The 17,632-nt window shown below is 41.0% G+C and overlaps 2 protein-coding genes across 2 annotated transcripts; one reads left to right on the top strand and one right to left on the bottom strand.

Moving 5' to 3' along the window:
• The first annotated feature begins 246 nt into the window (after positions 1 to 246).
• On the top strand, positions 247 to 639 carry LOC137277255 (uncharacterized). Its single transcript, XM_067808915.1, has one exon. The coding sequence runs from the start codon at positions 247 to 249 to the stop codon at positions 637 to 639; it is 393 nt and encodes a 130-aa protein (XP_067665016.1).
• An 11,026-nt stretch (positions 640 to 11,665) lies between these two features.
• On the bottom strand, positions 11,666 to 16,988 carry LOC137277254 (uncharacterized). The gene is made up of 4 exons (XM_067808914.1): positions 15,791 to 16,988; positions 14,004 to 15,455; positions 13,564 to 13,628; positions 11,666 to 13,471 (listed from the first exon to the last, which is right to left on the bottom strand). The coding sequence occupies exons 1-4, from the start codon at positions 16,986 to 16,988 to the stop codon at positions 11,666 to 11,668; spliced, it is 4,521 nt and encodes a 1,506-aa protein (XP_067665015.1).
• Positions 16,989 to 17,632: the final 644 nt, after the last annotated feature.

The raw sequence follows: 17,632 nt of genomic DNA, 5'->3' as shown, positions 1-17,632 counted from the left end.
ATTCCAGTCAGTGAAAATCAGGGATAGTATCTCCAGTATAGATCCTCTTACATATGGTGTCCCTCAAGGCTCTGTGCTGGGACCCATTCTTTTTACAATTTAAACAACCCCTCTTGCACGAATGCATCATCTGTCATTCCACTTGTACGCGATAACACTCAGCTTTATCTGGCATTTAAACCATCACAGAGTCTATCAGTCAACAATGCTTTCACTTGCATGAAGCTATGCGTGGAAGATATCAAGATGTGGATGACCACGAACTTTCTCAAATTGAACAGTGAGAAGACTGAACTTATTGTCATGTGTTCAAAGTCTATCAGAAGCACGTTAACTCTGCCAGATCTCATGACTGGAGACTGTCTCATTCCTCCAAGTGACAAAGCACGCAACCTTGGTTTTATCTTTGACTCATCTCTGAGAGCAGAATCTCAAGTTTCAAAAGTCTGTAAAACAGCATTCTATAACATCAGAAACATCAGCCAAGTAAGAAGATTCCTGAATGTAGAGTTTGCTGCCACTCTAGTCCAGTCCTGTGTGTTGTCCCACCTGGACTACTTCAATGCATTGCTGTACGGTATCCCGAAGCGCCTTATCAACCAGCTTCAGCGATACCAAATTCAGCTGCCCAACTGGTGACCAAGACAAGAAAGCATCAGCATATTAGTCCAGTTTTAAAAAACTTACACTGGCTCAAGATTGCAGAGAGAATCAAGTACAAGATCCTCACACTAGTGTTCAAGGCGACACATGGGCTAGCACCACCCTATATACAAGACCTGATAAATGAGTATGAGCCACCCAGGACTCTCCAGAGGACAAAACCTTCTCAGCATCCCCAAACCCAGCAAAACATGCTTTGGCTCCCACAGTTTCTCCAGAGCAGCCCCTGTTCACTGGAATAGCCTTCCACAGGAGATCACAGTCATCACAGAACTAACTACTTTTCAGTCGAAGTTGAAGTGAAAAGGTGGGTTACCTTTTCACCAAAACACATTGTTAATCTTTGTGCAGGCTCGAAAAGCGCTTCTGAGCAGTTCCTAAACTGGATACGAGCACTATAGAAAAACCTAGTTATTATAATAATTATTTATTTGATGTAATGAACATTCAGAATAGGGAGAGAACTCTCTCTGCCAGATGTAGTGAACATTCTACTTTGAGAGACAACTCTCTCTGATGTATCTGATGTAGAGAACATTCAGACTGGGAAGCCAACCCTCTCTGACTGATGTAGTGAACATTCTAATTTGAGAGACAATTCTCTCTGCCTGATGTAGTGAACATTCTAATTTGTGAGACAACTCTCCTCCTGATGTAGTGAACATTGTAATTTGTGAGACAACTCTCTTTGATGTAGAGAACATTCAGATTGGGGAGCCAACCCTCTCTGTCTGATGTAGTGAACATTTAGATTGGGGAACAATTCTCTCTGTCTGATGTAATGAACATACCGACTTTGAAACAATTCTTTCTGTCTGATGTAGAGAACATTCCGACTGGGGAAACAATTCTTTCTGTCTGATGTAATGAACATTCAGATTTCGGAGACAATTCTCTCTGTATGATGTAGTTAATATTCAGTTTGGGGAGACAACTCTCTCTGTCTTTCTTATCCTGGAGGTGAGAGGGAAGGTTTGCCAGCATCGATGCCACAATTACAGACTTCACAACCTGAGCTAACGCTAACCCTCCTGGAGGTGAGAAGAAACGTTCACACACTATAACTTCAGAATCTGAGGATAACACCAGTCTCTCTGGTAAATTCTTGCTTGGGTGACAGAAGTAAGACAATATTTGTCATTGCCTATCAGACCACAAATCCATTCAGGAATTGGTCCTTCCATCTTCCCCAATGCATCTTGCATCTCTCTGATGAAGGTTATTGTAAAGAAATGCAGTCTCATTGAGTAGGACGAAATTTACCACAATACTATTAGATACTACAAGTTTACAGTGGAGAAGAGGTCTGTTCATATTCAGAAGCAAATTATGGCTTGGAATTTATGGTTTTGATAACAGAGGGTGTTGAACAGTAACAACATTTGACTGGTTTCCACATAAGCATTTACTTGCAAGGTTTGGGCTCCAAAAGATTTAACTTTCCTTGTGGAAATGAAAAGCTGAAATTTGCCTCCTGACAGAAGGAATGATTCAGTTTCATATTCTGCAGACAGGTGTTTGGGTTGTGGGTCTTCCATCAATTGTCAGTTTGCACAGATCAACATCAGCACTTAGGTCATATAATGAAGCTCATGAACAAATCTCAGTTGTCAGCAATATGAACTCCAGTTGTCAGCAAATACATCTAAAGTCACTTATTTTGTGTGTGGCCTAATCCAGCACCACTTGTGTAGTGTGGGGCTCAATTGATGTCCACTTATATCGTGTAATGCTTAATACAGGATCACTTGTATAGTGTGGGACAGGACCACTTGTATAGTGTGGGACATGATCCAGGATCACTTGTATAGTGTGGGACAGGACCACTTGTATAGTGTGGGACATGATCTAGGCCACTTGTCTAGTGTGAGTCATGATCCAGGACCACTTGTATGGTGTGGGTCATGATATGGACCACTTGTCTAGTGTGAGTCATTATCCAGGACCACTTGTATAGTGTGGGTCATGATCTAGACCACTTGTCTAGTGTGGGTCATGATCCAGACTACCTGTATGGTGTGAGTCATGATCCAGGACCACTTGTATAGTGTGGGACAGGACCACTTGTATAGTGTGGGACATGATCTAGACCACTTGTCTAGTGTGAGTCATGATCCAGGACCACTTGTATAGTGTGGGACAGGACCACTTGTATAGTGAGGGACATGATCCAGGATCACTTGTATAGTGTGGGACAGGACCACTTGTATAGTGTGGGTCATGATCTAGTCCACTTGTCCAGTGTGGGTCATGATCCAGACTACCTGTATGGTGTCATGATCCAGGACCACTTGTATTGTGTGGGACAGGACCACTTGTATAGTGTGGGTCATGATCTAGACCACTTGTCTAGTGTGGGTCATGATCCAGACTACCTGTATAGTGTGGGACAGGACCACTTGTATAGTAAGGGACATGATCCAGGATCACTTGTATAGTGTGGGACAGGACCACTTGTATAGTGTGGGTCATGATCTAGTCCACTTGTCTAGTGTGGGTCATGATCCAGACTACCTGTATGGTGTCATGATCCAGGACCACTTGTATATTGTGGGACAGGACCACTTGTATAGTGTTGGACATGATCCAGGACCACTTTTCTAGTGTGAGTCATGATCCAGGACCAGTTGCATGGTGTGGGTCATGATCCAGGACCACTTGGACTGTGATCATGATCCTGACCACATGTATGGTGTGGGCCATGATCCAGGACCACTTGTATATTGTAATTCATGATCCAGGATCACTTGTTTAGTGTGGATCATGATCCAGGACCACTTTTAGAGTGTGGGTCATAATCCAGGACCACTTGTATTGTGTGGGACATGATCCAGGGCCACTTGTATAGTTTGGGTCATGATCCAGGACCACTTGTATAGTGTGGGTCATGATCCAGGACCACTTGTATATTGTGATTGATGATCCAGGATCACTTGTTTAGAGTGGATCATGATCCAGGACCACTTTTTCAGTGTGAGTCATGATCCAGGACCACTTGTATAGTGTGAGTCGTGATCCAACAGAAATAATAATATATATCAGAGACAGATTCTAACATGGATTGCAGAGCTGTGGAATGTGGGAATGAGCTCCAGTACACAATAGAGTAACTCATTGCTTACAATCACTTGTAGAGACCTGTGTTACACATTCGAAGGCCATTATACTTTGTGTGTACACAATTGAGTGCTCATCACCATGATTGTACATATCACAGAGCAATGTCAATCACTCCTTTGTGCACACCGGATGTAAAATATTTGATATTCATGATTTAATGTTTTAAATCATTTTACCATTGTTCTTGATAGTTTAATATGTTTGACATGTTTGAGTCTGATTATAAGTCATGTTCTAATCTTGGAGCTGGCAAGCAAGAAAGCCTGGTGATATCTGATTGGAAGCCTGGTGGTGTCCGTTAGGAAGCCAGGTGAGGTTCATTTGGAAGTCTGGTAACCTGGTGATGTCCATTTGGAAGTCTGGTTATGTCCATTTGGAAGCCTGGTAATGTCCATTTGGAAGCCTGGTGATATCCATTTGGAAGCCTGGTATCCTGGTGATGTCCATTAGAAAGCCTTGTGATGCCCATTTGGAAGTCTGGCATTGTTCATGTTGAAAGATGAGGTTGTTTTGTTTCGAAACTTTGGATGAGCCCAGATGGAAATCAGGGATGGGTTCATTGAAGGTTGAAGCATGAAGCCAGGGCTGTTCAGCATGGCAGTGTTCATCTGGAGGGCAGAGAGGTGCTCTTTGGGAGCACTGGGGTATTCAACTGGAAGCATGGGGGTGTTTATTTGAAAGCATGTGGATTTTACTGGGAAGGATGGAGGTTTTAATTTGGAGCCATGGGGTGTTTATTTGGCCTTATGAGGGTTTTATTTTGGAAGCATGGGAATGTTTATTTGGAAGCATGGAGCTGTTTTGTTTAAGCATGGGTGTGCCGATGGCATGGGGATATTCAGTTGAAGACTGCTGGTTTATAGTGCAAAAAGCACAAGCAAAATGTAACAAACAGGGTGAAGTGTGAAAACTTGGTAACGCCAGGCTCACATCATGCAGCATGCAGTGATAATGTTAGAATTTCTGCTGTGTGTGAAATGTTTCACTTTGAGGAGCAAGGACACAAACATTTCCCCATTTTATTGGTGGATGCCTCCCTTTCAAGTAAAAAGACATGTTAAAGTGTGCTACCTCTGTTGCAGAATCTTTGTGAAACCAATGACCATAAATATGATAGATTTAAGGCTCGTTCTTAAATCAGTTATAGTGACTGACAAAGAAGAACAATCCTAGTCGACTGGATAACTTTGTATGCCTGCCTTTGGATTTGTGACTTGTTCATACTCAGTCACAGTCACTGATGTTTAATTTACAATCAAGCAATGACAACATGATTTGCCTTGTGAGTGGTTCACATTTTTGCAGTTAGCTAACAGTTGAGTTGCAGATGTCAGTCAAAGTGTGATATATTTGTTTGCAAGAACAAAGGCTTCATTCTGAAGGGAGAGAGAAGTGCACAGAGGCTTCATCAAGGTTAGGGTCAGGGTCAGAGCATTGGGGTGTTGAGCTTCACCATAGTAACTATAATAGCTACTTGCAAATGTTAGAAGTCTTCCTCCTATCACTGTGTAGACCAGGGCCGTAACTGCAATTACCAGATGTTTTTAGTCGCACCTATATAATCTGAAGAAGTGGATGAGGCCTTTTTGTTAGTCGCCACTGACAGTCCAGGTCTAGACATTGTAATTACTGGACTTGAAGATGGAGACATTGAGTCATTTTAATTAGAGAGAATTTCATATTGCTTGGTTGAATGTAATTGGGTCAACTTTGTACCATTAGGTTGAGGTCCGTAGCTATCCGACATAGGTTAAATAGCCTTGAAGAAATCTATTTCAAAACTGCTTTGATCCAAGCGCATTTCATTCTTTTCAAAGTCTCATCAATTTAGTTGGGTGAAAGTAAAGCAGGTCTTCACAGGTCCTGCCCTTGGTGTAACCACAGTGGTTGAGCAGTGAAGTGTTTTAACAACAATTCATAAGCCTATCTCAGTCACAATATTGAAAGGAGCATATGTGTAGCCAAAGTAACTCATTCAACAGACTCACTATTCTTTGTACACCTGTTTTCTGTTGCCTCATGTTAACAAATATAACCCTAGAGGATGACCATGCTGTGATAACACATGGCCTGGTTCAGGTACAGTTTTTGCTCACCTTGACAGGAAGTGTTTCTTTCACGGCAATAGTTTTGCTGCCACCTCCTTGTAGTACGTGCATGTTTTGGGGGGTTACTGAATACACTCTCATGACTGAGTACATTTGAGGACATATGCAGAAAATACAGGCAAAGAAAACGTGTACACATAATAGGAAATGAATACTTGTTTTATTGGTAGAATTAGTCTTTTCAAACAATGTAGCAATGACAAAAGGAAGAGCACCTGAACATTAGAGGCCTACGAGCATTCACAATCCTATATTGATTGTGGTACAACGTTGTAGTATATTTTTTTCAAAGACTGGGACATACATTTATTTAATCTGCGACTCTTACGGCTATAGATTTTGTACAGTATTTGGTTTATGGCAGTGTCATTTGGAGTTAGACGAAACAACCAGTGGTAATTCTCTCATTGCCAGTGCCACTGAGTACAGATGGTAACAATGTACCCACAATCGCCCGGAACAGCATGTCAGTGATTCTTTATCTTATCTTCATGTATAATACTTTCATTTCATTGATCAATGGTGCGTTGACAAGTTTCCGTGTCATCCCTCTCAGGGTAGAATCCCATAATATCTACCAAGAACCTGTATCGTTAACTATAACATGCAGTGCACCAAAACCGTTATATCGACATTGATTTTACCGACTTTCACTGCTATATTTAAACTACTTATACTTTGAATCGTTTGCACACTCAACCTAAACACAACCATTTTTTATGGGAGTTTTGAGTGTTAGGGTTTCACTGATTTTATAGATCAAGTCGACATCCAGACGCTTTTTTGTGTACATGAAATATAGTGCGTAGCTATTTCCAAAATGAAATAACATGATAACATGGTGGTAAGATAAATACGTTGTATGCTTCTCCCTCGGGTAATACAGTCTGATGTACGCTTCTCCCTCGGGTAATACAGTCTGATGTACGCTTCTCCCTCGGGTAATACAGTCTGATGTACTCTTCTCCCTCGGGTAATACGGTCTGATGTACGCTTCTCCCTCGGGTAATACGGTCTGATGTACTCTTCTCCCTCGAGTAATACGGTCTGATGTACTCTTCTCCCTCGGGTAATACGGTCTTATGTACGCTTCTTTGTAGCAGTGTCATCCTTCGCCTACTACCTACCGCCTACCAGCTCGGGTACCGCTACTAAAGAGAGGCGCATAATAGACTATATTGGGTTCGAGAGAAGCATACAGTACATAATATTCTCAATGTGGCAGAAGGTACCCTCAGGACATTGTGAATGATTCTGTGCACAGGGTGCCCTCAGTCTGGCAGGACATTATCAATGACTCTGTGTATAAAGTACACTCAATCTTGACAGGACGTTGTCAGTAGTTCTCAGTACAGAATGTATGCGTCCTCAGTCATCCAGGATTCCATGCCCTTCTGCATGAGGGCTGGGTTTGATGTCCTAGGAAAGAGACAAAACGATTTTTTGTACTTATATACTGTAAAACCATAAAACTTGCATCACGAACGATGGTTAATGGTTATCGTATCAAAAATTGTATTTCCTGCGGAAGACTTTTACAATTTATTTGGATTTATGTTACTTGGATTTATGTTACATGCTGGTAATCACTACTGAGATATGTTCATGTTCTTGGAATATGATTCTTTCAGGTTGTATATACTTGTGTACAGGTGTCATTCTTGTCATCAACCCTCAGGTGTCACCACATCTTTTCAACATTATACGCAAATGGCCATTCTGTATGTATTGTCTATTCTATTTAAATAAAAAATATTAGCACCGATTCGCATGGTCTCTGTGTTGAAGCAGCAGCATCCGTGATGTCTGTGCATGAAGTGTTATGACCATGACATGTGGAAGCTTTAGGTCTCTATAGTATGTATGGATGCATGCATGCATCCGTGGATGCATGTGTGTGTGTGCGTGCGTGCGTGCGTGCGTGCGTGCGTGCGTGCGTGTGAGTTCGTACCCATAATTTGAGGAGTAATAGAGATGTTCTTGATGAGTGGCTCGATAATTTGACTCTCGTGCTTGGCGTATCCCTAATGAAGTACTGGTTGATGTCGAAATGTTGCATTTTGGCCTTTTCGTCTTTTCATGTTCAGCCATGGACTACAAAATTGCCCAACAGAAAAATATTCATTCATCGATACTGTATTTGTTCCGACTATATTGAACTAATAACCTCTACCTTCAGACCACAGTACCCCCGTTTGAATAACAATACAATATACATGCAGATGAAGTATTTTCTTCGACTATTAAACGTAATTTTTTCTGTGGCTCTAATGCGGGACCATAGCTCTCAGGTGCGTATGCCAAACAAACCTACACGAATGCATTTCATGTTGCACAACCGAAGTATTATGTTGTACAGTATGAGGACGGTTCTGACTATTAAATACAAATATTCATTTATGTGTTAATATGTCGTCAGGCGTGTTGGTAAATGTACTGGTTATACAAGTGAGCGAGATTCAGTGCATAATATTTTGGGAGGCACCCTCTTAGCGGGAGGAGCGTGCACGATGCACTTTGGAGGATGGATTTGCAATAACATGGCGGAGTTATGGACAGCTTGACATAACATTTTCGCTTTACGAGTTTAATCATCGAATCGTTAATGGGAATGTTGAATGAAATGTATTACATTTATGTTTCGATCAAATATAATTTGGTATCACATTGGGACATATACATGAAAGCCATTTAATGGGTATCGTATCAAAAATTCAACTTCCTGCGGGAGACATTTACAATTTATTTGGTTTAAAAGACGAACTATCGAATTTCAGCTAAAAACATCCATAAACATGAAACTCGCCTTTTACAGTTCGTATTTAATTTTACATTTGAAACATTTTCATAGCCTCAAGCGCAAACAAGCAAACGCGTCATTGATAATCTGACACTTTTAGAGCCACTTTTCCGACGCGGAAGAGATCTTGGCCACTGAGCAGCAAAGGAGCTTTGTAAACTTTTAAGCACTAAGACATAATCTTATCACGAAAAAAGAGATTTCGTCAACGGGAATTTACGACATAGTGAAGATAAAAATGAATGTGAAATGCACTTTTATATCTCGATGAGAATATTTGCTGCTTCGCATATGACAAGCGGACCAGTTCCATACCTGGTCTAAATTATATGAGGACTTTGTGAAGAAACATGAAGTTTAGAACTACATGTGATTTTGACATATTTAAGATGTCGTATTAGCCATTCATTGAACTTTATTTGCTCTGCGTGGTTCTGTAGAAATTTGCATCCTTCTATAGCCTTGCCAATTGTTACACAACTAGGACGGCAACACCTTTGCTTCAAGAGCACTACTGAGCGCCTCGTAGGTGGCATGTTATCTGATCTCTCACAAGTTCATGAGAAATCTGATAGTTGATGAATAATGCTACCAAGAAAACACTTCTGCATTTGAAGAAGGGAATAGTTGTTTTAAGATGCAGATTTTGACTGTAATAATATTGAAAGTTTGCAAAGTTTCTGATATCAAGACAGTGACACTCTGTTGTTCACCAATCAGTGAGCCAATCTGGCTCTCAAGCTGGTTGAACATGAACGTAAGCCAGCAAAGACCAGCTCCTCTGTATTCACAAGCTCCAATCAAAGAGACAATGGCTTGACCCTGATTATTTCATCACATCAGAGAACTGGGCACAAGTAATACAAAACCTGCGAGGAGAGGGAGACGAGGTGACTGTAGAAAACAAAGACCAATCAAGATTCAAGCTGATGTTTGTAGCAGCAGTGTAGTGAAACAGTGCAAATCTCAATGCAATGTTTAGAATCTGATCTTTGTCTCAACTGAGACAACTGAGACAAAAACTAACAATGTTTAAGTGTGTTTGTGGAATGCCCAGTCGGTAAAAACAAGTCAACGGAAATTTGTGATTACATTCTTGATTCTGATATTGACATTCTTTTTCTCACGGAAACTTGGCTGTCACTGAGTGGTGATGAAGCTAAATGTTCTGAAATGACACCAACTGGGTACAAGATGCAACTGGTACCAAGGATGGACAGAAGAAGTGGAGGGCTGGCGTGTATATATAAGCAGGACTTGCATATTGGATTCTTTAACTCATTGAGGGCGAGAGACGCGCATGTCCGGCAAATTAATTGGCTTCTCACAGCGAGATCCGCGTATGGTCGGGAATGAAAAGCACCTCTCATTCAGCTGGAGACTCACGTGTGCATTGCACCTTTTAAATTCGTACCGTACCTATTATTTCAATCAGTTTAGTAGTGCTGATCGAAGATTGGCATTTCTTACGAGAGAGGATACTTTTTGTGTTAATCAGAAGAAGTATGTAAGGAGTTTTGATAACAATTGCTAATCAATGCCACGGGCTTAAACAGGTAAATGAACACGTCTCTGATAGAGCTTCTGATAGAATGCATATCCAGTTACGCCCTTATTGAAAGGTTTGTCCCGTGACAAGTGCAAAAGAAAAAAATGTTCTGCTATATCACCGGACAACCTGTTTTGAGTCACGCCCTCTGTGTAACTTTCATGCATATATGCACATCTATAGTCTTCTGAACCTCGTTTGCATTCAGTGTAAATATAGGCATGACCATCTTCATAAACATTTAGGGGGATTCAACTGCAAGTTTATACATTATAATAATTCAGTATCGTTTCACTTTTCGAATTCTATAGTACGTGTACCTGAATTAGGATATTCATACTTTATAGTCTTGTGTGTACATTTCATGCACCGTTATGATTATGTATGTTCACAAGACACAAACTTTTTCATGATAGTTAGAGCTGAACTTGACAAGGCTGAAATCCAGCATACCGATTGGTCAATTCTGTAGCGAATAATCAATCTGCATCCAAGCAGTTTTGTGACCAAACGTGCATTTAAAAAATTTAGCTCACGCCCCTTCACCTGTCATTTCCTGTGTGACTGATATCTCCTGATACGATTGGTTATAGGTAACAACTCAGCCACTATATTGCAGACCTGAGATACAAAACGTTCTGTTTGGGAACTTTGATGGCGCCCCATTTCATGACTCTTTGTCTTATGTATGTGCAAGGAATATGAATTGTACGATATGTATATGTAACCGGGCTATGCTGGGTATGGTATACATCCAGACACAGGGTACGGGTGTGAGGTTTTATTTGCAGGAGAGCAGTTGTTAGATATTTGTTGAGAAAACACACAAAGGCAAGATGGAGGTTTCATAACGATGATTCATTGACTGAATGATATCATACACTTGCTCTGAAGAGTAGTCCTCTCTAGCCTTTGTCTCTCTGACAAAAAAAAGTATCTCTGCCCAGGCAAAACACTGAGCACATGGCAGACCATGTGGTTACTAATAACTCCGCGCACTCATACAGCTGTTGGGAGAAAACCTAAAACTCCTTACAGTGAACTAATGAAACAGGAAGAAGCTCTCATGCAATCATTATATATCATGACTCCCCATTTAATGCTCAAGAGCAAAACCCAAAAAAGAGCCCCTAAAATATTTGTTAGGGAGAGAAAAATCACACAATATACTGGCTTTCAGTAATCCTTCAATCATAACAGAGGGAGGAAAAGACAATGAAAGAGATACTTAGAAAAAGGTACTGAGAAAAAGACAGAATGATAAATTATTAACTCAGGTCTCTCCTGTAATTGAAATAAAAGGGTAATATTTCCAACAACCCTCCACCACACAACAAAAATGTCAGCACAATGTCTTCAGCTTCAAATTGTCAATGAAATGTCACAGTACGATAACGTCGATAACGTCCACCATTAACACTATTACTACTGAGAAGAAGAATTCTCCTCTAGGATCAGACAGCATTTCTGAACTGAACGTTGATAAACACCAGAACTAGTTTTGACTTTCACATTTCTCACAATGCCATCTTTCCCCGGAAACACCTCCAGAATTCTTGCAAGATCCCATTTCCCTCTTGGAGAGTTAATATCCACTAACAGCACCATATCTCCCACTTGCAGTTGTCTCCCCTTGGCCTGCCACTTAACACGCTTCATCAAGGTCGGCACATACTCCCTGAGAAACCTTTTCCACACCTGTTGAACCAAACACTGCACAAACTTGAACCGCTTTTGCAGATTTGTCATTTCCTGAAAGGGGCCCTGAGGAATCTCGGTCGACGCTCTACCAAGTACGAAGTTATTTGGTGTGATCGGCTGCAGATCATTTGGGTCACTGCTCATTTTAGTAAGTGGTCTACTATTTACCAAACACTCCACTTCTGCAAACACTGTAGACATTTCATCCCAAGAAAGTAGTTGTTGACCCACCACTACCTGCAAAGCACATTTTACTTGTTTTATCAAACTTTCATATAGTCCACCTTGATGTGGGCTAAGTGGTGTAATAAACTTCCATTTCAGTTTGTGCAACACTGCAAATTTTTCTATTTGTTTCCTTCCTTCCTGGAGAAGAACTTTCAACTCTCGTTTGGCGCCAACGAACGATGTGCCATTATCAGATATTATAGTCTGTGGCCAACCATGATGAGCTGCAAACCGTCTCAAGGCTTGTAAAAAGGCTTGGGTAGACAAATCCGCAACAATTTCCAGATGAATAGCTCTCACTGATGCACAGGAGAAAATAGCACCCCAAGCTTTAATACTCTTATTCCTGCCGTACTTCAACTTGAATGGACCAAACAAGTCCACACCTGTTACCGTAAAAGGCGGTAAAAATGGGTACAGTCTTTCTGCTGGAAGATCTGACATTAAAGTCTGATGAACTGGCTGACGAAGTTTACAAGTAACACAGTTTTTCACAATTCCCTTTGCCATGCTTCGCCCTCGAATGATCCAATATTTCCGTCGACTTTCACTCAGAGTCCTTTCTGGCCCTACATGACACAACTTCTCATGCACATCTCTCATGATGAGTTTAGCAATTTGATGCTTAGCTGGTAATATGATTGGATGAACCTGATCGTACTGCAATGAGGTTTGTCTAAGCCTTCCCCCAGCACGAATAACTCCATCCCTTTCAAAAGGTGCTAGATCTGTCAACGTTGTTTTCCAGTTTCCAAGAGATTGCTGTGCAAACTTAACCCAGTAAGTTTCTGCTCCATTGATTTCCTCTGGCTGTAAACATGGTCCCGGATGTTTGTATGCCTGACCTCTGACTTTTGCATGTAATTTGTCTATAAACCTCAAACAATAGCCTGTCACTCTAACAAGACGAGACCAATTTGAAAATCTTTCAGGATCAATCACTGGTGAGGATGTGTCACAGAAAGTTACTACTTTGGAATTCCTCTTTTCAAGGGCACTCTCTTCAAGTTTGGTTTTGTCACTGTCTTTAGGCCACTGTTCAGAGTCTAATCTCAAAAGGTCAGGACCATGCATCCACCTGCCATTGATTTCTTCAACTGAAATGCCTCTACTAAGGTCATCTGCTGGGTTCTGGTCACTTGGAACAAATCTCCACTGCTCTGGTTTCCAAACGAACTGGATTTCTGCTATTCTAACACCAACAAACTGTTTGAAGTTCACCGATTCAGCCTGAACCCAGTAATAAACAATTTCACATCTCTTGGTTGCTCTTTGAAATTTGACACTAAACTCTTTGCCAATCTGGAAGCAACAAGAGCAGCCATTAACTCAAGTCTTGGTATTGTCGTATGATGAAGTGGGGCAACCTTGGCTTTAGCTGAAACTAATCTCACCTCATACCCTCTTGAGGTTTCCCATCTTTGGTATGCCACTGCACCATACGCTCGGACACTTGCATCTGCAAACACATGCAATTCACTGCCAGAAATAACATCATTTGGCTTCAAACATCTTGGAAATTCCACGCAACTTAGTTTGTTCAAGTTTGTGAACAACTCTTGCCACAAGTGAGACATGTCCTCTGGCATTGGATGATCCCAGCCTAAAGTCCTTGACTTCCAAACATCTTGCAAAGCAATTCGAGACCGAATAGTCACTGCTGAAGCCAGACCAAGCGGGCCATATAGCATCGAGAGCTTTGACAAAACACTTCGCTTTGTAAATTGGACTAACTGGACATCTTTAACCGAAAATGTCAGGATATCGTGTTTTGGCTTCCAAACAACACCAAGGGTTTTGATTTCTTCCTTGTCCAAATCGATGCTCTCTTTACCGTCATGCTCCCTGTTTGGCTCCAGTATGTTCAGCACATTAACAGAAGATGAATACCATTTCTTGATTTGGAAACTTCCACTTGCCAGGATATCATCAACTTGGCGCACTCTCTCAACTGCGATATCATCACTGGGGCAAGAATGAATCAAGTCATCCATGTAACGATCTCTCTCTAGAATAACAGCACCATCAGGATGAGAGTTTTTGTTTTCACTGGCAATACGCAGCATGACATAACTAGCCATGTTTGGAGAAGGCTTGTCTCCAAAAGCCACTCTCAAAAGTTTGTAAACATCTGGTTTACGAGATGTGTCAAGATCACGCCATAGGTATCTGTGTACGTCAGTATCACTCTCTGGAAGCAAGATTTGAAGATACATCTTCGAAATGTCCCCAACAACAGCTGTATAGTCCTCACGAAAGCGAATCAGTACACCATACAAGTCCCCAATCATACAAGGTCCTCTGTACAGGAAAGAGTTTAGCGAAACTCCTTGAAATTCAGAGGCAGGGTCAAACACTACTCTCAATGGTGTACTGGGTTTGTCCGGACGATAAACTCCATGATGAGGAAGATAATATACTGGGAAAGATTCTCTGTGGATATCCTTGTCTTCAAGACAAACAGCAAACCCCTTTTCCACATATTCACTGATGGCTTTACTATATAGTGACGCCTTTGCTTCATTTTTAAGAAGACCTCTCTCAAGTGAATACAGTCTCTTCTCTGCCATTGAATAATTATTCGGCAACTCCTGTGGATCTCTCTTCCAGGGAAGACCTATCTCATATCTGTTCCCGATTCTCTGGCATGAAGACGCAAGCATATCTAGAGCTTTCCTATCCTCAGATGAATAGATTTCTCTTGGACACTGGCAGTTTGGAGCCTGAATACCCAATGTTTCAAAGTCATACATTTTCTGGAAATCAACTTTCTGCATCACCTGAACTGCACACACTGGTGACACACGTTGCACAGTATCTGCTCCCATGACATACCATCCCAGTTTTGATCTCTTAGCAACAGGCTCAAAAGGCAATCCCTGACGTATTTCTTCATCTGCATGGATATGACTGTACTGAACTCCAAGAATAAGATCAATTGGACCACCTTTGCATGAAAACTCAATGTCCCGTAAGTAACTAAACGATTTCAGCCAGGCTTTGTCCAGATTTGGTACATCCTCAACAGTATTATCCAGTTCGAATGCTTCAATGTCAAACTCCTCTCCTCCTTCAAGGGAAGATAACTTGCAATGCACTCGTCTGCTGTTGCTTTGTTTCACAGTTCCGCCTCCTACCACAGATATGTCCAGACACTCAACTTTACCCTGCAGGCCTAAAGCTATAGAAAAGCCTTTCCGGATAATTGTAGTTCCAGCACCCCCATCAATTAATACATTTCCCTGGCAGATCCTACCATTGGGTGCTCTGAATAAGGCTCTCACCACTGGCAACATACAATGATAATCAAGAACAGATGTCACACTGTTTGAACTTGGAGGTTCAGTATGAAGAAGTCTATGATGTGTTCTTATGCAGTGTCCTTCACCACATATCCTCTTAAATCGGCATCTACGGGCAATGTGCCCCTTGTTCAAACATGTTGATGTTTCTTAATAAGCTCAATTCTATCTGTAACTTGACTGTCTTTGAAAACAGGGCAATCACTGACTCGATGATCTTTTCCACAAACAGGACAAATCTTTTCGAACCTCCCTGCAGGTTGTTGTGAATTGACAGCTGGTTTCCTTGGAAAATTGTTCTGTGGCCTAGCTAAATCACCTCTTGACTTATCAATATCACCAAAGTCTGGATCAAATTCTGCCTTAAACCTTTTCCTAACAAAGTCACTGATGTGAATAACAGAAGGCACTTCACCCTTCTCTCTCAAGTCGGCAGCAACAACCTTCCATTTGTCGATGAGATGACTGGGTAATCGAGCAATAATTTTGCGCAGAATGTCATTGGAATTCACATCAGCAAAATAGTTTAGCCGTTTGAGTGTAGCAATAGATGCAATGAGGTCAAGAGACAAGTCCTTCAAACTGTTTCTGTTATTAGGCACAATTTTTGATCCATTGACAAGTTTATTGATGAAACTCCGCGCAATGAGACTTGGATGACCAAACTGATCTTTTAACAATTTCAATGCAGTAGCATACATGATCCCGCTGGATCCCAATGGACTAACTGCCCTGCTGGCATCTCCGTGAAGGTGCATTAACAACTGAGCCATCCTAACATCATCTGTCAAATGAGCTTTCTCATGGATATGAATTCTGAATCTCTCCACAAAATCAACATACTCTAATGGGTTTCCATCAAATTTCTTTAAAGTGATTGTAGGAATATCCTTTGCTGCCTCCAGTTTATACAAAGCTTCTGATATAGACATTGTGTCAGGAATGTTCGGAAATTTGGTTTCTTCAAACTCCACTAGGTCTACAATCCATTTGTCAAAAACTGTCTGATCTGCTGAGGTGGGTGTACTGCCAAGCATAAGATTACTGGGGCCTGAAACCCTTGCAGGCACAGAATGGTTGTCTTCCATATTTGTTGGACCATGATTTTCTTCACTTGACTCAATAGAATCATCTAAGTTTTGAGATGTATCAACAGCTGCTGCTGATATCTGGTCTTTAAACTGTCCATCCTTAGAATGAATATTGCCCCCTACATCCTCATGCGTGTGGCCCTTCTGCAATTCTAAATAATGTTCAACTTTATCTTCAGTTTCATTCATGGCAGAAATCAGCTCAGATTCCCATTCATCAAGTTTCGGATGCTCATGTTCCTCCACATACTCATAAAGTTCACCATGCACAATGCAGATATTACTAAAGTCAACTCGTAAAGTCTCTAACTCTCTCTCAAACCGTTTGGGATTCTGCACTTTAAGCTCAATATAGTCACTCAATCTGTTAATAGTTCTAGTCATTTTACCCCTCAGGATTTTCCTCTGCTTTCTCACTGCCAGCATCTTCTCTTCTTCACTTCGTGTTATCAACAAACAATCAAACCAGGAACTCTTTTACTCTTCAGAAAATTTGTTAGATATTTGTTGAGAAAACACACAAAGGCAAGATGGAGGTTTCATAACGATGATTCATTGACTGAATGATATCATACACTTGTTCTGAAGAGTAGTCCTCTCTAGCCTTTGTCTCTCTGACAAAAAAAAGTATCTCTGCCCAGGCAAAACACTGAGCACATGGCAGACCATGTGGTTACTAATAACTCCGCGCACTCATACAGCTGTTGGGAGAAAACCTAAAACTCCTTACAGTGAACTAATGAAACAGGAAGAAGCTCTCATGCAATCATTATATATCATGACTCCCCATTTAATGCTCAAGAGCAAAACCCAAAAAAGAGCCCCTAAAATATTTGTTAGGGAGAGAAAAATCACACAATATACTGGCTTTCAGTAATCCTTCAATCATAACAGAGGGAGGAAAAGACAATGAAAGAGATACTTAGAAAAAGGTACTGAGAAAAAGACAGAATGATAAATTATTAACTCAGGTCTCTCCTGTAATTGAAATAAAAGGGTAATATTTCCAACAGCAGTATTGACACCCTGTAACACAGTACAATAACAATAAGACAATATTATAAAAATCA

This window comes from Haliotis asinina, chromosome 3 (genome assembly GCF_037392515.1).
Source record: "Haliotis asinina isolate JCU_RB_2024 chromosome 3, JCU_Hal_asi_v2, whole genome shotgun sequence".
Lineage (NCBI taxonomy): Eukaryota > Metazoa > Mollusca > Gastropoda > Lepetellida > Haliotidae > Haliotis > Haliotis asinina.
Note: the sequence above shows the minus strand (reverse complement) of the source record. Positions and strands in the feature narration are given on the sequence as shown.